Source organism: Pavona decussata, unplaced genomic scaffold (genome assembly GCF_977016875.1).
Source record: "Pavona decussata unplaced genomic scaffold, jaPavDecu1.1 SCAFFOLD_207, whole genome shotgun sequence".
Lineage (NCBI taxonomy): Eukaryota > Metazoa > Cnidaria > Anthozoa > Scleractinia > Agariciidae > Pavona > Pavona decussata.
The window spans coordinates 1,485,741-1,510,000 of record NW_028145612.1 but is presented as its reverse complement, the minus strand read 5'-3'; the positions used below and the strand labels follow the sequence as shown (position 1 = coordinate 1,510,000).

At 40.2% G+C, this 24,260-nt stretch overlaps 2 protein-coding genes and 1 pseudogene across 3 annotated transcripts in view; all 3 read right to left on the bottom strand.

Annotated features, from left to right (window-relative positions):
- The window catches only part of LOC146460831 (uncharacterized), a 53,275-nt gene extending 40,049 nt beyond the window's left edge, over positions 1-13,226 (bottom strand). The window contains exon 1 of the mRNA XM_085087519.1: positions 13,183-13,226. The gene's annotated coding sequence lies outside the window, so the exon portion shown is untranslated. The remainder of the gene's footprint in view (positions 1-13,182) is intronic.
- Positions 1-24,260, bottom strand: part of LOC146460830 (uncharacterized) — a 52,344-nt pseudogene that overhangs the window by 21,343 nt on the left and 6,741 nt on the right. The window contains exons 6-12 of the transcript XR_014857519.1: positions 22,894-23,190; positions 22,002-22,301; positions 20,767-21,063; positions 20,185-20,244; positions 19,832-19,942; positions 18,509-18,749; positions 17,377-18,076 (exon numbers count right to left, since the gene is read on the bottom strand). The product of XR_014857519.1 is annotated as an uncharacterized LOC146460830 (transcript). The remainder of the gene's footprint in view (positions 1-17,376; positions 18,077-18,508; positions 18,750-19,831; positions 19,943-20,184; positions 20,245-20,766; positions 21,064-22,001; positions 22,302-22,893; positions 23,191-24,260) is intronic.
- Positions 485-13,170, bottom strand: LOC146460832 (uncharacterized). Its single transcript, XM_085087516.1, has 12 exons — positions 13,038-13,170; positions 11,705-11,747; positions 10,059-10,609; positions 9,463-9,489; positions 8,499-8,753; positions 7,261-7,560; positions 5,191-5,490; positions 3,981-4,277; positions 3,412-3,471; positions 3,057-3,167; positions 1,779-2,019; positions 485-1,344 (listed from the first exon to the last, which is right to left on the bottom strand). The coding sequence occupies exons 1-12, from the start codon at positions 13,090-13,092 to the stop codon at positions 930-932; spliced, it is 2,655 nt and encodes an 884-aa protein (XP_084943642.1). The 5' UTR covers positions 13,093-13,170; the 3' UTR covers positions 485-929.

Sequence of the window (24,260 nt, the reverse complement as noted above, 5' to 3'; positions counted from 1 at the left end):
GGTTAGAGGAATTACTTTGGTTTTGGTTTTACGATAGTCAATCGAAAACCGCCCCATCAGAGCTCTAGCGATAATAATGTATATAGACATTTTGCAGTGGTTTAGCAACACTGTAAATAGGCCAGTACCGAATTAATTCCTTTGAACCTCATTATGAAGGCGAGGCTAAGTGCAAAGTTTTTATTATGAAAATTAGTTTCATAAATATGCAAGTTCAACTAATTTTCAAATAAAAAGCATTCCGCTCTGCCTCCCTTGATAATGAGGTTCACAACAACTCGGAAATGACCAATTGAAAGATCTGGGGTTTGACCCCAAAACTGGGGTCATTTTGCTGAGTGAAATACAGTGCTATTTTGAGGGCTTATTTTCTTCTCCTAAATTGAGGCCAAAATAGCTTCATCACAAGGGAAAATGCACCAAAAAACGGGCTAAAACAAGTTGCAGGGGGGTGGGGGGGGGGGGGTGGCAGAGGCAAGTTTTGAGCGCAAATGTTACTCTCTTTGAAAGGGTCCTGATAGTTCTAATTTAAGGTCTAAAATGCGTCCAAGGGCTATAATGAGTCCCAGATTGGGATGAAAGGATATTTGAAAGCTCCATTTTGCCCAAAGTTTTGACGAGCGTCATAAAGGATAAATTGTCACTTTGGGGCAGAAACAAGTGTTTTTTATTTACAGTGCAGACCATCTAACATTAACCCATCCACTCATATACTTGTGCCAGTGTTAGCTTTATGAGTGAACTACAATGTAAAAATTCTCACTATTTGAGATACCTGCTACAGTAAACATAATGTGGGCGAAATTGAACTTTGTATTATTTTTCGGCAATTATTTACACCAAGTGAAGATCCTATAAGTTTCTGTTAGACTACAAGAGAGTAAACGAGTAAACGTCTCGATGAAGAGCAACACCAGGATATTCCTTGCTCAGCAACTTGATTCGTTATGATTGTCCTTCTCCACTCCTGGCTGCTGCTCAGCCAATGAATTGCTCTCATCTAGGGCAGACACCCTCAATTCTGTGAGAGCAATGAACTCTCTTACTTCACCCAGGTCAACAGAGAAGCGACGGCGAGGCCTTTCCTGCTTCGCAGCATGCATTTCCATCATTTCTGTGCTGCATTCACCACCTTGAAGAGCCTGTACAAACTCTCGTAGTTCACCCAAACTAACAGTGTGGTGTTGCAGTTGTTCTTGAGAAGACTCTGCAGTCGTCGTCGTTTGATTGTTGTGGTTGCAGGTGCTACCTTGGCAAGACACAGTGGGAGAAATCACTCTCTGTAGCTTATCGTACATGGGATGGCCTCGTACGTCTACTGCTCCTCCAAGAGATCGTCTTCTCCTGAAAAAAAAAAGAATTATGTCAGTTTCAGGTTTTATTGGCTGTTTACAGTTGATTCCCCGACAGGTAACGTTATTACTGGTATACTTCGTAAATTTATCACAAGAAGGGATTCCTCATTTTACACCTTTGCATGCATGACGATGAAGTGGACTTGGCGCACATGCACTATTCTCATCAAAACCTGCCCGAATAGTCACAACAGGAGTGGATCCCCACTTTACAGCACAGTCTTGATCATAGCTGACTGATTCACATCACTTGAAGTACCTCCAACTCCCCACCCACGCCCCAGTGATATACAATCATGTATCCGTCCAAGCACCGCCGACAGAAGTGATTCCTCACAAGTAAAGTGATATTAAACGGCTGTAGCATTAAAAGAAAGCCTCTTATAACTGTGTCGTATGTTATGTTAGCAGCTTGTTTCATACCGATTCAGCCGTTTGTACTTCGTGTTTTCATACAACTGTTCAAACTCAAGAAAAATATCGCTCAGGTTTGGTGGAAGGTCCAGTGATCCATTAGCAGTGATGTTGCGGTAACGAGGCTGACGAGGCGCAGTTGGCATGAGAACATTTTCGCCATCCAGTGTCTCATACCCATGGCAACGAGAGGCCGCGATGGCTTGTTCAATCCAGTCCGGAGGTGAAATCGCGTAATGACAACTTGAAGCTGAAAGATGAATGAAAACAGTTTATGCTTGGGGCCATTGAAAGTAAATGGCGGGCTTCGTAAAATAAGGCCATAAATGATACTTTACTGACCATTGTTGGTGTTCGATGTTTAGTAAAGTCATCACGTCGGGCAAACCGAGTTGGACAGATTCCATTTCGTTTTAGTTTCATAAAACAGCAGCCTTCAGGGCCTGTTTATACGAGGTAAAATTGTCTTGTGTAGAGGGTTCACCCGTCTAACCAAGCTACCCTGGGTTTCATAAATTTCCTAACAAAATGCTGCGAACTGTTTATATGAGAAACGGAAAGTTTTCCAGTCAGCTGGGTGACCCGGTTGGCATGTTAAAATCACAGATAAAAATCTAGGAGACATTTAAGCCAAGTTGAAAAAAGATATAAACGTGTTCTCCCACGGAGAACCCAAGTTTTTCACTGTCAACTTTGCTGCGATCAGGGGAGAGGGCGTGTAAGGTGCTCAAGTGTCACGACTTTTTTGTCTGGGGTTGTAGCTAATCTGTAGCTAGCCAAGACAATGTTTTCCCTACAGACACTTTGAGCGCACCTAACCGGCGAGTGTTGTTGCTAAAATGGCCACCAAAACAGATCAATCTAAATTAACAGTTATAGCCTTGATTAAATCAAATAAAGAAATCCAAAGGAAAAAAGCATGCTAAGGTTATCAGTTATTAGGCAGAAGCTCAGTAAACGTTGATCTGGTAAGAAGGGTGGATTACTTCCCATTACGGGGAAGTAGCAATATCCACAAGGCTGCCAAATTGCCAAATGTGCTTTTGAGTTACGTAAGCCGGAGGTATTGCAGCTCCTGTATTCCCACCGGTATATGGAGGTAGCGATTTTACCTGAGATGTTGGTACAATAACAAAAATTAATATCCTGAGTAAGAAGCAGAACTTTACAATGGAGGGCTGAACGAATGCCCTTGAGATATTTGCCGGTAGACAGAGGTAGAAAATCCCTATGTGTCGGGGTTTTATGATGATGATTCCCCATTACACAATTCCTTTTCGCACTTACTGTTTCCATCGGTGGTGATTCGGGACTTCCTTCTCTTTCTAACAAAATAAATCACCAGGATAGCTGCGACAAAAGCAACTAGACCAGAAAATACCGCTGCAGTGATTGGTCCTGTAACAATGGAAGATGAGAGAAGTCAGCCGGTTTTGTGTTGACTTTAAGAAAATGAATTTGACTCTGACGATTTCATGTACAAGACTGGGGCCAGGTTTACGAAGCCCTTCGAAGTTAAGATGCCTTTTAAGTATTGTCTCAAACCGTTAGGCTATCGTTATTCTAGCAGTGGATCATTGTTATGAAACAACGGCCACGATAGATTTTCAGGTTAGGATGTCTTCGTATTTTTGACTCTTACCTGTTGCACTCTTTGGTGGCTTGCTTGTTTGGTACACGAATTCGCGGGGTGGCTTTTCGTCTGGGAATGAAATGCAAAGGCTTGTTCTTAATTTTTTGGTGAAACAACCATCCATAGCAACAACGCAAACAATAAGAAGGACTGAATTAAGAACTTGATAATAGCTGGTGAGGCATTGAAAATCCGACTTTAAATCGTCTTCATCGCTTTCTAATCCTCAACGTAGACATCAATCAAACCGACTTTAAATCGTCTTCATCGCTTTCTAATCCTCAACGTAGACATCAATCAAACAATTTTTTATGTGTGATGGAAATGGAGTAAAAATGAAAATTACTGTGCTCTCACATCTAGGAAGACTCACTGTATGGAACAAACACCGTAAATAATAAGACCCCTCCACACAAATATTTCCAAGAACGTTGTGAAACCCATTTGGCATCTTCATTACCACATAGTTTTGGTGGGAGATAAAACATGGAAAAACGAAGAGCACAATTTGTTAAATCGGAAGCACCTGATTGAGTCGTGGAGAGGACAAAAATAATCCATATAAAAGAGACTAGTACCTGGTCCAGTTCTAGCGAAGTAGTTTGCACTGCTGGGGCCATCTCCTTTTCCCGTGAACGCAAGAAGCTGGAAACTGTAATTGGTATTGGGTTTTAAGTCAGAAATCTTCAAACTAGTTTCTCTAGATGACGATACGATCCTGTTAGAGCGTGACATGGCATTGACGTCACCGTAATGCACTTTGTATCCAGTCACCTCACCATTCCTGTATTCTGGAGGAACTGGTTGCCATTCAATTTGAACCGCATTTGTTCCCAAGCTAAATGCTTTAATGTCCGTTGGTGGGTGGTCTGGAACTAGAAAATAAAAACTCGAGTAGCATTAATTCATTGCTGAGCATATTTATGTGAACTTTTCACCTTACCTTGCGTTCACCTACTCTATTTCGTATAAAGGAATGCAACTACGTTTCGTTGATAGCTAACCATCTCTTGAGGTACAACATTAATAATTATATCCTCCATACAGTTTGTTTGACATAATCCTGTATGCTAATTTTTAAATGTTCCATGAACTCTTGCTCGTCCTTTTGGAATATTGAGTCAATAAATTGCCTTGCATCTTAGTTCAATTTGCGTTGTCACAGATAGGTTGTATATGTCCCTCTTAATAGTAAACGATAATGCAGTGTTACTAAAAATAGATTTTCTTAGAAATTTTAAGAACATTACTGTGCAACTATATATATAGAGGCTTGAAGCCCAGCAAGGCGTTTACTCAAATAGTTATACCTCTCGTTGTTTAGTCAGGGAACTCGAGCTTATTGAAAGAAATGTGAAGGAGAAAAAGTTATGTGAACAGAAGTTTTAAGTGGCTTTGTGGGGGATATCAGTTTTAATGGTTTGTGGCTGTGTGTTGAATTATTAAAACTGAAGAGGGAGTGTACCAAGCTTAATATAACGAGAAAATGTTTGTCGTGAGGAGTACTTATGCCCAAAATAAATCTGTTTGTTCTTGTTGCCGACAATCCTGGGTTATGTTTACTCCTGTACCGAACCACGTAACAAGCTGCCACTTCCTTTTCTGAGAACAATTTGCCGAATTAAAATGAAGTCTCTGAAGACCAAGCCAGTTTGACCCAATCATTTATATTGTAATTGGTTTTTAATCGTTCTTTTAATGAACCACACACCAAGCCCTAACCCATAATAAAGAAACATTCTTGCCTACATAACAAACGTTTATTAAGCTACGGCAGTGTGTTCTTACCATCTTCATCTGTTTGTACAGTTAACATCCGACTGGGTCCTTTTCCTCGCCGAGTCAGTGCACAAACATTAATTGTATAATTGCAGTATTTCTTAAGTCCACTGATCCTCAATGATCTTGATGTTGTGTAGTTATATGTCGAGGTTCTTCGTCCCTGTTTCTGTTGTTCTGGTGTTATTTTCACATTGTATCCCAGTATATTCCCGTGACGTTTCCCAAAGGGAATTGATCCCCACTGCACTTGGACACTAGTAGAGGTTAGATTCCAGACCTGGAGACTTTCGGGTGGAGCACTGGGAACTATAAGAGATAACTCAAATTTCTGCAAGGCTGTTCAGACTGCGTAGAAAACTTAACACGACAGCTGAAGCTACTTTTTTAGCTGTATTAGCTTTCGCATCTCTGAGCAATATTTCTGAAGACTTCGACAATAATGTGGGCTTTGGACACGTGTTGTTACTACAAACACTCTTGTATGATGTACCAAGTACTTTAGCGATCGCGGAAATGAACAAGTCAAATTCATTTCCAAAGAGTGGCAATAGAGCTTACTAGAATCTCCACACTCAAAGCAATTGCCGTAGACAATAATGGAAGGGACGGTGAAAGTAATTTCTGTGAAGAAGCGAAAAAAAATGCACGGAAACAGAAAAGAAAGAAATTAAAGCAAACAGGGTCATCATTTAACAATGATGCACAAGGAGCAGAAGGGACACAGCATGATAAAGGACAGAAACTGATGTCCTCAGTCTTTCGTCAAAAACGATCTAATTGATGAAGCCCAAGAAAGCACTAATTGCATTATTGAGGACGAAATTTCATTGAACACCTATGATGTACACTGAGCAGAAGGGATACAGCACGAGGAAGGACAAAAACCGTTGTCCTCTTTTGTCAAACAAGATCTAATTGATGAAGCCCAAGAAAGCAGTCATTACATTATTGAGGAAGAAATTCCTGCTCTATGTGGTTCTGAATCAGTTAATGAGGATATGGTTTTAAAGGCTGGAGAAGAATGTGCTACCCTTCGCCAAATGATTGAGGAAAAGAGACTACACGTCAGCTCAGACAGTGAAGAAACAGGCAGTTACTCATCTGCCGATGAGCATTCTGAAATTGAGCCATTGTGACGACTATATTTAGAAAGTTAATTTATAAGTAAAGTCATTTTTTACTTTAATCACTATTGAATAAATAGACTTCTGGCTTTTGTTACAGAATTTACATGTTTTCTCACATTTCTCTACTACTACTACTACTACTACTACTACTACTACTACTACTACTACTACTACTACTACTACTACTTCAGTTGTCAACGAACGTATGATGTATGTCAAGAACTACAGCTGCTTGAATCATTTTGTCTAATTTTTTTAGATTTTGTTCGTTTATGTCGTTCATGTAATTCATTGACTTCTAATGTAATTCATTGACTTCTATATATTAAGTAGCAATGATAAATAGAGCCAAGATTGAAGAATACTATTTGTTTAATACAGTTTTGAGAAAAATACCTGATATATAAAGCTTGGTAGTAGGTCAAAATGCTGACGAGTAACGTTGAAATTTAATTGCCACAATAGATTCTCATTTTTTCAAGAAATATTCGGCTATTTTCAGATTTTTCATTTACTTAATTCAGAGTGACCACTTTTTAGTGCCCAAATTGAGTTAACTTTTATACTAATACTTCGATTTGTTACTTTATTTTTTTTCTTTCAGTTTTGGTAATAATATTTTTTGATATCTTACATGACTTCTCTGCAAACATTTTTTTCACCCTATCACGCTTGCAAACAATTTATTTTGTCTTTTCAGACCCTGCAAACAATTTTTTTCAATATTTCTCATACCCTCCTCCAGAAAAATAATGGTCCGTCCCTAACTATTCCCACAAGCTTGCAGACGATCGGTTAACTAACCTGTCACCGTAGGCCTTTGTGTAGGTCACTGAGTTAGTTCTTTAGTTCTTCGGGGTCGGTCAGTCAATCAGTCAGTCAACCACTCAGCAATTTTAAACACCACCGTAATACCTAACTGTCGATTTCCTACGTCTAATTAACATACCATCCTCATCAGTTGAAATCACCAGCCATTCACTCCATGTGCCGTTTCGGGCAAAGTTGTTGAAAGCCCTCAGGCGGCAGCTATAATTTGTGAATATTTGCAGTCCGTTGAATTCCCAGTTACGATCACCAGCCGCTAAATCCACGAAATGAGTGTTTGACGAGTTGTGTCTCTTACAAGTTACGTGGAAACCAAGAAGTACTCCATTTACGAACGGCTTTGGAACATCTCCCCAAAAGATCTTAATAGCTGTTGAGCTCAAATTGTGGCCTCGGAAATCGGCTGGCGAATGCGAAGGGGCTACAAGTAAAGATACAACGGTTATTTTTGGAAGCTGTTATTTGGTGCTATAACCCACAGATTAATTTCCGCGCGTTCTCATTGGTCAAAACAAGTCGGTTATCAGAAATCCGATTTGTAACCATCACTCGAAAACGCAAAAAAAGTATGCCATAATTTAGGTCTTAGATGTTGCAATCTATCATACTTTTATAATAAAGCGAGTAAACTAGTCAACTTCCATTTATTTGCCTGCAGCCATGTCGTACTATCACTGTCTGTCTTGTCTTTTCCACAGTAGAGCACGCGCGATTCAGAAATTAAGGACAATAATGAAAAAACAAAATATATCCCTTTCCGGCTCGATGATATATCAGGTGATATTGCCTTCGGCTAGCTGAAAGATTGTTTTCAAAATTTCACATGCAATACAGTTGCTTTCAAAGCTTCCTTTCTCCGCCAACTGTTTATTTTTTTGGACAATCTTTCAACCTTGGGAATTGCCCTCCGATGTACCAGCCGCCAGAAAGGGTTTGTCTACTAATATCAGTCAATACCATAAATTTTCACCAACCGAAAGTACATTTACAAATTTGTGTTTCGCAGAGTGACAGTAATCCCTATGGGGCGATCTTTATTCCAAATACTTTATATACCGGCTTTCTTTTAAAGAAGAGAAGAGGGACCGTAGACAGCAGTGCATGTTGGCTAGCTATGGCTCTAAAATAGAAGGTTAAATTAAATTGTAATAGGATATTCATTTCCATGGTCTTCCCTTGCCTACCCATCAATTTACAGAATTTTAAATGAAGCAATCATATTTTACCAGTGAAGTAATATGATGATGATGATGATTATGATGATGATGACGATGAACATCATGATACTAAACCCTTCATTTTTGGTGTCATTAAACTTGCATGCGAGTCTTATAGCGTCTGGCAATCTAATCCACTCACGTTGTTTTGGACAACTAGGTACATCACAGTACTCCCATCGCACGGTCTTGTTTGTGGTGAAACACCACGGCCCATGCAAACCGAGTCCTCCTGGATTGCGACAGAAATTGCTGCTATTTCTGATCTCTTGGTAAAGACCTCCACTGAGTACTTTGTGTTCATGGGGGTATTGTGCATTCCACGACTGGCAGGTGTAGCCGAAATGTGTGGTGCTTATGTTGCCACGGTAGCCACGCCCATCTCCATAGAAACAGTCTGTAACGAGAGATAATACGAACTTAAGTTACCTTGGATTCGAAAGCTTAATAAATGGCGCGCGGCTTTCTAACCAGTGCCAAGCGAGGGAGGACGTGGATAAGCCACTTTTGAGACTATATTTTGTTTTCCCCACGTGGTTAAGCCTGCTTTCTAGTTGGTCAGTGCGGGCTTCCAAGCTTCACCAGTACAAACACAAAAACCAATGTAGTCAAATATCAAGCACTCCAATTTATAAAGAAGCGTCCTCGTTACTACAGTAAACACTCTTTTGTAGGTTTTAAGAAATTAACTCATTCCCATTTACTGATACGATCATACAACATGGTACGTTAGAGAAACCAACCGAAGTGTTTCATTGAAGATCACCCGCAATTATCTATACGGGGCTTGGATAATCTAAGAGTCCAGTGCTCTCCAGCAGATTGTTCCAAGCGGGCTTATATCTTCCTCCGTTACTCTCAGTGCAGACGTAAGAAGATCTTATGAACCTCCTGCATGGAACAATCTGCTGGTGAGCCAGGCTACGGGGGAAAATGGGAACCACCAATCCCTTATGTGCCTTCAACAGATAGGTTAACCAAGTTTACAGATGTGGAGGAAAACCTATATTCTAATTCTTTTTATCTGCTGAGACACAAAGGTCATCCGTTACAATAACTATTAAAAACCAGGAAAGATGAATTTACATCACAGTTTACAATCTCACCTTCACTCTCTAGGACGTTGAGTTTTTCTGATAATAAGAATACAATGAAACGAAAGAAATCATCAGTATGTCAATGTGAATCAAGGCAATTTTTATTTATAAATGTGTCTTCCACCGGATCTTGGACCTTTCCACATAAATTATTACATGGTATATTAAGCAGCCACGATCGCAACACCACAGGAAATTTCTTACTTTCAAAAAGGATGGGTTCACAGTTTTCTGAGGGATATGCATGTTCAATCCATTTAATTATATATTCAATTCTAACGTATAACCAAGTATTTTAGCACAAAATCTTAACATTAAAAACTGGCCACGAAACAAATTTGCTATTTCTGGTTTCAGCTTCTCCGAACTGATAATTAAGCGACAGGTACGTAAGTCATTTCTCGTTGTTGTAAAAAACGAAGACCAACCAATGTAGGTAGATGCACCACGTAGGTCCAGAGCAATTGTTTTTCCTATAAAACCTAAGGATTTGGCATGTAGGATAAAGATTTTCTATTTCGGGTGTATGTCTATCGATTTGTCCTTGAAATCCCCCTCTTACTTTATACCACAAACCCATTCCTTCAAATATCGTGTAGACTGACCTCGTATATTGTCAGGATAGTAGCAATTGCTCGATTCATTTTGAAATGGCAGAATTGTACAGTTAATGATATCCCAATAAAATGGCCAATCGGGAAATTTCAATCGTTCCTGATTAAAACCAATCACCATCTTGAACTCTGCATCACACTTAAAGGTTAACTTCTCGCATGCTTCCCTGCAGACTGGCTGTGGACTGGAGGAGAAGTAGCAGCGTTTGAAGTAGTGGTGACAATATATATCGTCGACTTCCTCAAGGCAGCTTTGCCGGAGCCAAAAGGACTTCTTTCTAATATTCCTCTGCTCTTCAGTCAAATTTTGTCGTATTTTTTTAAGAAAGTACTTCTCCATTTTGTGAAAAAGGTACATGGTCATTTGGTAGCGTCGTAAGCTCTTCTCCTTATTGTATAGCTCATATAGGTCGCTTCCGTACACCGGTCGATTTCCAAGTATATCTTTGCAATAGCCACCGTTTTGGAATAAGCTATTATCGAGGCCGTATGGCTCGCACACTGGCCGGCTCAATCGTTTAGTCCTGGAAGCAGGCACATATCTGATAAAAATAAACCTTTAGTATTACTTTAAAAATTAAAAATATGTTATAACGTTGAGTTTCACCTAATAAGCCTCATAAGCTCTGTTATTGTTATTATGGTGTATATGAAAATACTTAACGTAAACAATTGTTGGAGGTTGAGTTGTCAGGGGGAAGCAGATCAATTATTCGCCGAAACCGAAGGCTAAGGCAAATCATTGATCTGCGAAACACTGAGAAATCACAATATTTTGCGATAATCGAGTTCAATAATTTGTATCATTCGATCACCGAGTTTGTTTTTCATAATTTTGATCAACTAAAGATGTCAAATCGCTCTCTGATAACTCAGGGAAGCCGTGTGTTATTTTCACACAAGAGCGTGGTTTCAATTACGCATGAGCAAAATATTATTTGCAGCCAAACACAGTCAGACAGTATTGCGAAAGAGCAGACCATTATTTGTTGGCAGGACTCAGTGGCAAAATGAGTACGCATGCTCGTCACGCGTAAGCAATCTTACGCGACGAAATGGCGGCATCTTTAAAATTCCCATTGTTTGTTTTCGTTTCGCGGGGATAAGCCCAAATCAAAATAGATAAGGTTGCCGCTTTCAGGAAAGGTTCCTTCGAACTTCCTCTATCACATATCTTATTCAACAAAAAAAATATTGTGGTAACAGGTGTGAATTTGGCTATTGACGTGGAGCATCCTTAATCGATTCTCCCTCGAATCACAAATTTGCGGAGCATGCGCACTCATTTTGCCGCTGTGTCTGTAGGCAGTAATTTGCATGTCACATGGTTTGCTCATGGCCAATGAAAAGGAAGGAAAATGCGCCGAATGATATTGTTTTATTTATTTATTGGCTGATGACCGCTATGTCAATCAAAACCATTTTCCAATGATCACTTTATTAAATGGGTCGTACGTCATTTTCCTCACGGTCACGCAGACCTTGAATGCACTCTTAACATGTTTTTAAAATTTGCTCCCTCTCCACCCCCCCCCCCCCCCAAAAAAAAAACCCTATAGCGTTCATTTCGTTTCCAAATTAATAAAGGTTCAATATTAAATATAAGGGGAGCGAATTCTTGAGGAGAGGTCTCTTACTCTGTGTTAATCTCGCCGCTTGCAGCCACGGTGTTTGCAGCTTCTGAAAGTAAATAGATCGATGGTGTCGTTACTTGTCGATGATCATAACACCAGATAACCGTCTCAACCTTTTAGTTTTTCGAACTGTAAAAACATTACAATTTCCTACCCTGTTATATGAAATAAGTAAATGGTTGATGAAATTTGCCCGCTGAATTTAAAAAATTTAGGTCATATTAACCCGGCGTAGCCAATCGAACGAATCCGTACGAAAAATCAATCGAACTCCAATCGTTCGATTGTTTTTCGATTGGTTCGGCAATCGAACGTAATCGAACAGGAACTTTTCGATGAGTTCGATTTCCGAACTTAATCGAGGCGATAAGTTCGTTTTCGTTCGGTAGTAAAACTAAACGACATAAATATCAGAAGCACTGTAGTATTAATAGAATCGAATAAAATTACTTAAAAGTACTGTAATTTACAGTACTTTTAACAATCTACTTTCTCCAGCACTGACGGCGAAAGAGCACTCGTGATAGCCTTTGATAACCACTTTTAAAATTGTAAGTTTCACTTGCTACATTTTATTTGACCGTAAAGCACTGTTTGAAAGCAAATGAAACCAGTTTTGAATGACAAAGGGCAGGCCAAGGACAAAGCTCTATCGGTCTAGAGTTCGATTCTGTTCGATTAAAGAAGTGTTCGATTGGCAAAGCGTCTGAGTGAGTTCCATCGTGTTCGATTGTCGAGCCCAATCCAAATCAATCGAGCGATTGAAGTTCGATTGAGTTCGATTACCGAACGTTCAATTGGCTGCGCCGGGTATTAAACAAGAGGTCCAAGAGCGCAACGTTACTTTCCCCGAGGCTACATTCCTTTCAGTTTTCATTATTTATATTCCCCAAGTTCAATGTCAGGGGCAATTCAGAATTTTAACAGCAGTTTTCTTCGGTCAAGCAAATTCAACCTCTGAATACATTTCTTAGATATTTTACGTTAAGCCTAGCTAGCCATCAGAATTGTCTCTGACTATCACTGTATTTGGGCTGAAGTGGCTTTGGCGGTAAGTTTCTTTACCCTATCCAAAATTGTCCTCGATTCGCCGTTGTTTTTAATTCCGAATACCTTATTACATGCCATCGTCAATTCCCAAAACAAGTAAATTCTACTTAAGTGATCAATCCATTCGAAGAATGAAAAGTCTTACTGATATCTATTTAAATAATCTGCAAAAACAAGTGCCACGAACAGGCCTAGAAGCCGGCAAATTAAACGCTACAGCGCTAACAGAGCACATGAGACAGAGCAAAACATTACAGTGCAGAGTTTGAGGAAGAGAGAACCGTACCGATGACAAGAAGTAGTATCACCATCGTCTGCGATATCATGACGTCCAAATCCATTTTACACGGTGTAATATGAGTTTTTGTCACACAAATTTGAAAGGTTTTTTTTTTGCTCCCCAGAAGGCGACTGGTGTCGTTTCTAATTACCCAGCATGCAACTCGCTTGAAAGGAATGAGCCCGGGGATGGGGGTGGGGGGGGGGGGGGGTACTCCCTTATATGGGCTATAGGGCTCCTGGTATGTGCGGCGCCAAAGGGTATTGTTTTTCAGTCGCTTTGGTCGTAAACAGGATATCGATTTTAGCCATTTTGCCGCCATTTTGGTAATAACTAGGGTATCAATTTTTGCACTCTAGTATTGAATTGGTTTTTTTATTTATTTATTTATTAAGTCTTTTTATTTTTAAGAAGCTACTTCTTCATCATGATGTTTACAGCAAATGTGTACGTGCCGCAACGGCTTGTCATGCGCTCCGGTCACGCTCCGGACTCAGGGGTTTTTGAACTGAAGTTGACCAGACACTATCAGGTCATAAATAGGTTATCAAATTTTTGGTCAGGTCATAAATAGGGTAGGGAAAATCGAAGATTTTGGTCATAAATAGAGTAAGGGTTTTGGAAAGCGGGCAGCACACCCGCAGCACACTTTGGGAGTTCCCCCCCCCCCCCCCCCGGGGGAATGAGCTACGTTCAACAAACCCTCAGCATTTAAGTTCGAAAGCGGGTAAGCTTATAAATAGGTTTCAGTGACACCAGTTCACCTTGGATGAAGCAGAATTGGCACATGCGCAGGTTTTCAACAGGAAGCTTAAGTTGCGGCTGCCAAGTAGCTGCCAAGTCTCTACCGTTTCAGTGCAGCGATATTTTCACATCACATTGGCAGTTCATAATTATTCTGATCTTTTCTCCTTCTCTCCAGAAACTTTCATTCCTTTCGGCGCTCGTTTGCTTGGAAAGCCGAAACCACTGCTCTTCTACTTTCGATTGTTTTCTTTCTTTTACCTTGCTCAGCGTGTGAAAAAAAAAGATGTCTCCTAATTGTTAGTCGGTGTTAGTTTTTTCAATGGGGTATAGATTTCAATGGATCCCTAATCGGACTTAATGCGAGCACTAAAATCGAACCTCTCGCCTGCATGGTTTATTTGGTTTTATTTTTTTCCAGTCAAACCTTAATCAGTTCAGATTAAATAATGTGACCACCCAAATGAAAATAAGTGAACCTTCCTTTCCGTTTACTTATTTATTTTTTTTCTATTTGTGTTTAACCAATCGAGGAATTTATACCGAAAGTTAAACGAAAAAGGGGATCACTATGGCAACTCATATTCTGCGCCGGAAGAAAATGGTAAGCTAGCAATAAATAAAGTTTAATTTTTCGCGGAGTTACTTATGTAACCAGAAAACAGTTGTTCTCCTGAATTACAAATAAATTCCCTGTCAAACATTGTTAATAGTTTTCCCATGTAATCTAAATGAAGTGGTGTGATATCTATTTTGTTAGGGGCAGCCCCGACTTTCGTTTAACTTGGCAAAACTTCCTGTTTATGCTTCTGACGAGTTTCTGACCTAGAAATTTGTTTCGGTCTTTGATTCATTTGCATTAAATAGAACGAAATCATCAGGAAATGGAAAGCAGTAAACCATGGAATCCGGAGTCCGGAATCGGAAACTATAACGCAGAGACTAAACTTTTATTGCTAACGAAAACGTTGACTGTTTAGTTGTAATGAAGTGACGTCCTTGTCAAACTTGCAAATCAATCCTGTTAAGATGGCCTTCGTACTTCTAAACAGACGGATCAACGTACTGTCAGATCCAAATACATGTACATTCGGAGAATGTCAAACCATCCTGAACGACCAACGTAGCATGCATCTCCCTGGAATCAATTCAGTATCACACAAAAATGACAAAACTATGGTATCTTGCGAGAATAGCAACCAATGGATTTAACAAAATGAACCATGAAAAGTCAGTCTGTAAATATGGCAACTATAAATGGCGTCCCAATTCAATATGTTACGGTCAAGCCTTCGGTGTGTGCTGTCTACGCGCAGAATTGGCAAATTCCGAATCCCTCCACTTCGGTCACCCACAGAAATTTCAATCACAGGTTTTATTGGTAAAGCGGCGTTGCTGCGGTTCAAAAAATTATATTTCTTCATTGTTTGAACCGTGTTCTTGTGACCAGGAATTGATTTTTCGCTACCTGGGCTCTTTGAATTTCAGCGGCAGAAGTTTGAACGAAGATTGGATCCGCGGCAGAGTCAAGCGGTTCCTGGTCGTTTCGATTCGCTACCTGAAAGTCGTTTCACTACAGGGCGACACCAAAACAAACCAAAACAAAGACCGATGACCGAAGACCAACTAAATAACCTACTTATTAAAGTCAAAATAAGGAGGAAGGACTGTTAGCTCATCAAACAGTCAGAGTCCAAGAGACACAAAATCGATGGGGTCGTTTTATAGAAAAGGCGAGGTCAAACTACAAAACGAAGACCTTTGTTAAAACGCTTTGTCATGCGCCGTGAAATGTTGATTTGAGATGCCCGCCTGTTCGCCGACTTGTTAAAACGACAATTTGTCCTCGAAGCACAATTTCTTCTCCGTAACTGTAATTGAACTATGCTCTCCGAGTCCACTTTGTCTGCATTTGAGGCCATCCTTTCACATGATTGTGTCTGATCTGTGATGAGTGAATTCAAGGGGGTGGGGGGGGGGGGGGGAGGGGCATCACAAGAAGTATCGGGTCGGTCGGGATTTTGCTCAAATTCGAGAGAGGCATATTCTTTCACAACAACTGAGCAAGGTTGATAGATAAGCAATTTCCCAAGTCCGATCGGAAGAGACACAAACGTATCTTTACCACTCACAAAATGAAATAACAACTTTGACTGGTGCTCTGTCTGACTATCTATTCCACCGACGTTTACCTTTTTGAGAGCACTGTTCACGGCGTTGCTTTCATAAGAGAAGTAACAGCCATGTTGTCGATAGACGAGTGTAAACGATAGAGCTCGGGCGCATAATAAGTCAGTAGCTGTCTTTGACTGTGCATGCGTTATGGGGTAAAACCGGTGTGACCGCTTTCAAACTGGACTGAGTCATTCGTTTCTGTGGATGAGCGATAAATCAAAGAAAGTCGAGGCGGTTAGCACAGGTCCCTTCCTCCTCTCGATTTTTCTAGGAAGATCAAAGGGATCTCTCTTCGCAGGGTACGTTTCTAGATGTGATGCTAAATAAAACAACAACTTTTATTGAATTCATGTTGTAGCAAGATTATATACTTGGTTGTCCGCAAGAACTTAAGGCTTGTCGAGGCGGATAATTAATATTTATATCAATTAGACTGGTTTTCAATTGAGTGACTGGTTGGCAAAGTTCGCACCATTTTCTCGACCAATGAGAAGCAAAACTAAAACAAATCGTGACTTTATCGCACGCGTTCTCCCGCGCCTGATGCTGGTTACATGTATTTTTTTCGAAATCGGATTGGTCCGTTGTGTTGTTAACGTCTGTTGTGATTGGTTAGAGGAATTACTTTGGTTTTGGTTTTACGATAGTCAATCGAAAACCGCTCTAACAGAGCTGTAGCGATAATAATGTATGTACACATTGTGCAGTGGTAGCCACACTGTAAATAGGCAAGTTCTGAGTAGCTTTGAGCCTCATTATGAAAGCGAAGCTAAGTGCAAAGTTCTTATTATGAAAATTAGTTATATGCAAATTGAATTTTGGCCTCTCCTAAAGTGAGGCCAAAATAGCCTCATCACAAGGGCTGAAATGCACCAAAAAAAGGGCTAAAATAAGTTGCAGAGGGGACAGAATTTGGTCTAGAGTGCTAATTTGACTCCCTTTAAAAGGGCCCTAATAGTTCTAATTTAAGGTCTAAAATGCTTCGAAGGGCGAAAAAGAGTCCTAAATTGGGATGAAATGAACTTTGATAGCACCATTTTGCCCAAAGTTGTGATCAAGGTCACAAAGGGTAAATTGGCACTTCGGGGCTATTAACAGTGCAGACCATCTAACATTAATAATAATAATAATAATAATAATAATAATAATAATAATAATAATAATAATAATAATAATAATAATAATGATAATTTATTTACTTATATATCGCCCTTTAACATTAGAATGATCAAAGGCGCTTTACAATCCAAGAAAACTAATATTAACAATAGATATTACAATAAAAATGCTATTTGCAATAGATAAATACAATAACAGTTCTAAAATAAATAATAAAAATAATAATAATAATAAATAAATAAATAAATAATGAATAAATGGATGAATGGATAAAAAGTAAACAAATAAAATACAAAACACCGATAACCCATCCATTCATATACTTGTGCCAGTGTTAGCTTTATGACAGAACTACAAAGTTAAAATTCTCACTATTTGAGACACTTGCTACAGTAAACGTAATGTGGGCGAAATTGCAATATGTAAGAATTATGAATAAAAATCGGTCTATCGAGGACTCCTTTTTGCATTATTTCTGGGCGATTACTTACACCAAGTGAAGAGGCAATAAGTGTCTGTTTTACGCAAAATAATTTTTACGAGTAACAGCTTCGGTGAATAATGACATGCGCTTGATATTCCTTGCTCAGCAACTTGATTCGTTATGATTGCCCTTTTGCACTCCTGCCTTCTTCTCGGCCAATGAATTGCTCTCAACTGTTGCAGACACCCTCATTTCCGTGAGAGCAATGAACTCTCTTACCTCACCCAGGTCAACAGAGAAGCGACGGCGATGGCGAGGCCTTTCCTGTTTCGCAGCATGCATTTCCATCATTCCTGTGCTGCATTCACCACCTTGAAGAGCCCGTACAAACTCTCGTAGTTCACCCAAACTAACGGAGTGGTGTTGCAGTTTTTCTTTAGAAGACTCTGCAGTCGACGTCGTTTGAACCTCGGGGTTGCCGGGGCTGCCTCGGGAAGAAGCAGTGGGAGAAATCACTCTCTGTAGCTTATCGTACACGGGATGACCTCGTACGTCTACTGCTCCTCCAAGAGATCGTCTTCTCCTGAAAAAAAATGAAAACCGACATGTTTTCAGGTTTTATTCGCTGTTCACAACTAAATGCCCTAGAGTTAACATTATAACTGGTATACTTCGTAAATTTATCACAAAAGCGATTCCCCATTTGACACCTTTGAATGATGATGAAATGACCTTGGCGCACAACATACCCTTCCCATCAAAACCTGCCCGAAAATAGTCACGACAGGAGTGGATCCCCACTTTATAGCACGCCCTTGATCCCACAGCTGAGTGATTCACATCACTTGAAGTACGCCCTCCCCCCCCCCCCCCCCTTCCTGCCCTAGGGTCATAAAAATTGTGGATCAGTCCAAACACCACCGACAAAAAGGATTCGTCAAAAGCAAAGTGATATTAAAAGGCTGTAGCATTAAGGGAAAGCCTCTTAATGTTATGTGAGCAGCTTGTTTCATACCGATTCAGCCGTTTGTACTTCGTGTTTTCATACAACTGTTCAAACTCCAAAATAATATCCCTCAGGTATGGTGGTAGGTCCAGTGATTTATTAGAAGTGATGTTACGGTAACGAGGTTGATGAGGCGCAGTTGGCCTGGGAACATTTTCGTCATCCACTGTCTCATACCCATGGCAACGAGAGGTCGCGATGGCTTGTTCAATCCAATCCGGAGGAGAAATGGCGTAATGACAACTTGAACCTGAAAGATGAAGGAAAGCAGTTTTCGTTTGGGGCCATTGATAGTAAATGGAGGGCTTCGTAAAATAGGGCCATAAATGAAACTTTTACTGAAAACTGTTCGTTTTCGATGTTTAGTCAAGTCATCACGTTGGGCAAACCGAGTTGGACAGACTCAATTTCATTTCAGTTTCGCTAAACAGCAGCCTTCAGGGTCTGTTTATATGAGGTAAACTTGTCTCGGGTGGAAGGCTCACTCGTCTAACCAAGCTATCCTGGGCGAACTAATTAACGTTTCATAAATTTCCTAACAAAATGGTGCGAACTGTTCATTTGAGAAACGTTTTCCAGTTAGCTGGGTGAACCGGTTGGCATGATACAATCACAGACGACGATCTAGGAGAAACTTAAGCCAAGTTGAAAAAAATATAAACGTGTTTTCCCTTGGAGAACCCAAAGTTTTGCACTATCAACTTTGCTGCGCTCATGGGAAAGGGGGAGTAAGGCGCTAAGGCGTCACGACCTTTTTATCTTGGGTGGTAGCTAATCTGTAGCTAGCCGAGACAACTTTTCCCTATAGTCACTTTGAGCCGCCTAACCGGGCCAGCTCTATTCGTACAGTGTGTGCTAAGAAATATAGTATTGTTGCTAAAATGGCCATCAAACCAGATAAATCTAAATTAACAGTTATAGCCTTGAGTAAATCAAATACAGAAACCCAAAGGAAAGAAGCGTACTGAGGTTATCGGTTGAAGCAGAGGCTCAGTAAACGTTAACCTGACAAGTAGCGTGACCCGTGCAACAGGGCAACTTTTTCCCATAAAAACAGGCCCCTTGTCTGAAATTCAGCTAAATCTTGCAGTGGATTACTTCCCCATCATAAAGGAGGTATTGAAGCCACAGTATTCCCACCGCTATATGGAGTTTCCGATGTTACATGAGGTGTTTGTACAATAAAAATACCCTGCGTAAGAAGCAGAACTTTACAATGGAGGGCTGAAAGAATTCTCTTGAGATATTTTCCGATAGACTGAGGTAGAAAATCCCTATGTGTCGGGATTTATGATGATGATTCCACATTAAAGAATTCCTTTTCGCACTTACTGTTTCCATCGGTGGTGATTCGGGACTTCCTTCTCTTTCTAACAAAGTAAAACACCAGGATAGCTGCGACAAAGGCAACTAGACCAGAAAACGCCGCTGCAGTAATTGGTCCTGTAACAATGGAAGATGAGAGAAGTCAGCCGGTTTTGTGTTGACTTTAAGAAATTGAATTTGACTCCGACGATTTCACGTACAAGACTGGGGTCAGGTTCACGAAGCCCTTCGAAGTTAAGATGCCTTTGAAGTGTTGTTTCAAAGCAAAAGGCTATTTTTAATTAACAGTGCGTCATTGTTATGAAACAACGGCCACGATACATTTCAGGTTAGGATATCTTCGTATTCTTCATTCTCACCTGTTGCACTGTTTGATGGTTTGGTTGTCTGGTACACGAATTCGCGGTGTGGCTTTTCGTCTGTGAATGAAATGGAAAGACTTGTTCTTAATTTTTTTGTGAAACAACCCTCTATAGCAACAACGCAAACAACAAGAAGGACTGAATTAGGCAATTGATAATGGTTGGTGACGCATTCAAAAGTCGACTTTAAATTGTCTTCATCACTTTCTAATCCTTAACGTCGACGTCCAACAAACATTTTTTTTATGTGTGTTGTCCTCTTCAGTTTCTTTCCATAGAGGATTGCCTGCTATACAGATAATGGAAATGGAGTAAAAATGAACAATTACTGTATTATCGCATCTAGGAAGAGTCACTGTGTAGAGGAAACACCCTTCCAGACAATAATTTCTTAGAACTTTGGGAAAGTTATTTGGCATCCTCGTTAGCATATAGTTTTGGTGGTGGTGGTGGTTGGGGGGGGGGGGGGGGGTTGTTGGATGAAACATCGAAAAACAAAGAACACAATTTGTTAAATCGGAAGCACCTGATTGAGTCGTGGAGAGGACAAAAAATACTCGATATAAAAGAGACTAGTACCTGGTCCAGTTCTAGCGAAGTAGTTTGCACTGCTGGGGCCATCTCCTTTTCCCGTGAACGCAAGAAGCTGGAAACTGTAATTGGTATTGGGTTTTAAGTCAGAAATTTTTAAACGAGTTTCTGTAGATGACGGCACGATCCTGTAAGAGCGTGGCATGGCATTGACGTCACCGTAATGCACTTTGTATCCAGTCACCTCTCCATTGGTATATTCTGGGGGAACTGGTTTCCATTCAATTTGAACCGCATTTGTTCCCAAGCTAAATGCTGCAATGTCCGTTGGTGGGTGATCTGGAACTAGAAAATAAAAACTCGAGTAGCATTAATTTATTGCTTAGCATATTTATGTGAACTTGCACGTTAACCATGGCATTCAGCTATTCTATTGCGTATAAGAAGATGTCATTACGTTTCGTTCATAGCCAAGGATCTTGTGGGGTACAACCTTAATATACTCTCCATGCAGTTTGTTTGACATAAATCCGGTATGTTAATTTTCAAATGCACCATGAACTCCTGTTCCTCCTTTTGGAATATTGAGTCAATAAATTGCCTTGTAGCTTAGTTCAATTTGCGTTGTAATAGATAGGTTGTATGTGTCCCTTTTAATAGTAAACGATAATGCAGTGTTACTAAAAAATAGATTTTCTCAGAAATTTAAAGAACATTACTGTGCAACTATATAAGTAGCGGCTTGAAGCCCAGTAAGGAGTTTACTCCAATCTAGTTATACGTCTCCTTGTTTAGTCAGGGGACTCGAACTTATTGAAAGAAACGTGAAGGAGAAAACGTTGTATGTACAGATTTTTTAAGTGGCTATGTGAGGGATATCAGTTTCAAGGGGTTGTGGCTGGATTTTTCAAGAAGCTGTGTGTTGAATAGAGTGAAGAGGGAGTATAGCGATCGAGAAAATGTCAGTGGTGAGGATTACTTATGACCAAGGATAAATCCACTTGTTCTTGTTGAAGACCATCTTATCAAACGACGTAACCAGCTGCTACCTCCTTTTCTGAGAATCAGTTGCCGAAGTTAAAGTCTCTAAAGACCAGGCAAGGCCATACCAGGCCAGGCCCTATCATTTACATCGTAACTGGTTTTTTAAACGTTCTAACCATTATAGTATTAATGAACCACACACCCAGCCCTTACTCATAATAAACAAACAAACGTTTTTTTTAACATCAGTGTTAGCATGATCGACAGGCGTTTAGCTAGCTACGGCAGTGTGTTCTTACCATCTTCATCTGTTTGTACAGTTAACACCTGACTGGGTCCTTTTCCTCGCCGAGTCAGTGCACAAACATTGATAGCATACTTGGAGTATTTCTTAAGTCCTTTAATCCTCAATGATCTTGATGTTGTGTAGTTATATGTCGAGGTTTTTCGTCCCTGTTTTTGTTGTTGTGGTGTTATTTTGACATTGTATCCCAGTATTTTTCCGTGACGTTTCCCAAAAGGAATTGATCCCCACTGCACTTGGACACTAGTAGAGCTTAGATTCCAGGCCTTAAGACTCTCAGGTGGAGCGCTGGGCACTATAAGAGAAACAGTTTTTGACTATATTTTTAGGTTATAGGTAGGTTAGGAGGGCTCCACTGAAAACCGCCTTGGCGAGTTGGAACCCCTCATTAAATATTATTGTTATTATTATTATTATTATTATTATTATTATTATTATTATTATTATTATTATTATTATTATTATTATTATTATTATTATTACACGATTTCTTCCACTGTTAATATTTTTTCGTATTTTACGTGGTTGCTTTTAATGAAGCGTGAGTGGTTAACAAAAGTGACGATGTTCCGTCTTATCGGCAATTATAAATGCGTAGCAGTCAGTTGGAATAACATAAATATGCGCAGGCAACCCGTGGCCAGACCACGAGTCAGAGAGGCTGAAAGTCACCAGTGAACCATTGTTCCGACAGACAAACGTTAAGCTAATTATTCCCACGGGCTTACAAGCGATCAGTTAACTAGTTTGCAAGCCTTTGTGCAGGTCAGTAAGTAAGTTCTTCAGTTCCTCCGTCGGTCGGTAAATCAGTCAGTCAACCACTCAGCAATCTTTAACACCATCGTATTTTCTGAACTATCGTGATTTCCTACGTCTAATTAACATACCATCCTCATCAGTTGAAATCACCAGCTCTTCACTCCAAGTGCCGTTTCCAAAGTTGTTGAGAGCCCTCATTCGGCAGCTATAATTTGTGAATTTTTGGAGTCCGGTGAATTCCCAGTTACGATCACCAGCCGCTAAATCCACGAAACGAGTGTTTGACGAGTTGTGCCTCTTACAAGTTACGTGGAATCCAAGAAGTATTCCATTTACGAACGGCTTCGGAACATCTCCCCAAAAGATCTTAATGGCTGTTGAGCTCAAGTTGTGACCTCGGAAATCGGCTGGCGAATGCGAAGGTGCTACAAGATACAAAGGTTATGTTTGGAAGCTGTTATTACGTGGGATGCCCTGGGGCAGACCGCGTGAAGGTTTCGGTCGGGTATCTTTGCCGTCTTTGTAGTCACAAATGATAATGAATACACTAATTAAACCTGGATTAAATTCTCTTCTCTCCTAGAAGAAGATAGTTTTCTCCTCTATTGTTCTGATTATCTTCAACAAACACGGCCCAATCAGAACCATTATTGGCGCGTATATCACGAGGGAGGGGACCAACTCATCTCTACCTATGTGACGTCACATTGGCACGATCTGGGGCCTAGAAAGAAAGGGCTTTCTTTCAAAATGGCGACCACACGCGTGAATTTAAGACTTTGATATCCCGTGAAAGAAAAATATGCCAGAAAGAAAACAAACCTTTTTGAAGTGATAAATCGAAACAATAACTTCTGAAAAGTACTCGACAGTTCAAACGGTGGAAATTGGGGAGTTCACGGCGAAGAAATTACTCTTTGACTGACGGATGGAATAACTCGATGCCAAGAGCAAACTAGAGGTCGTAGCTTAAGATTATCACTGGCGCGCGAAGCTGCAGGCGTTGTCGAACTGATGCCCTAACGCTACTGGAAATCTACCTCACAAAACAAATTAAAGGTTTGATTGTCAATTTTTTACAAAAGGTTTCATTTAGGAAAGTTTTTGTCTGTTTTTCTTTCTGTTTTCTTGATGAAACGGCTGACGACACTTCGTAATCTTACACTTAAACACATTACATAGCCAGAATATAAATAGTGCTGACGATAAGGTTTGTGCTCCATGCTCGTACACTCTTCGACGTTCCCGGCCGCTGTTTATATTTATAAATAAAATACACGGGGAAAACATTTGTTAAGAAGAAAACCTCGTACTTCTTACGGGCGCTTTAATCCTCACGTTATCACCTTTGATTTGGGGACAGGAACCGTTGCAATACTATACTGATCGTTTACATTTGCCTTCTTTTTATTTGTACGTTTAACAGTTTCTGACTGTGGGTTCGCATCCCGCGTTCACGCCTATAGGCAGGCGTCTTGTTTGATATTCCAACCCA

Excerpts from the sequence above, each read along its gene's own strand:
- LOC146460832 (XM_085087516.1), bottom strand. The coding sequence starts at position 13,092 with ATGGATTTGGACGTCATGATATCGCAGACGATGGTGATACTACTTCTT. Across the intron at positions 11,748-13,037 it reads GATACTACTTCTTGTCATCG|AAGCTGCAAACACCGTGGCT; the intron begins GTACGGTTCTCT and ends ATTTACTTTCAG. Across the intron at positions 1,345-1,778 it reads AAGTACAAACGGCTGAATCG|GAGAAGACGATCTCTTGGAG; the intron begins GTATGAAACAAG and ends TTTTTTTTTCAG.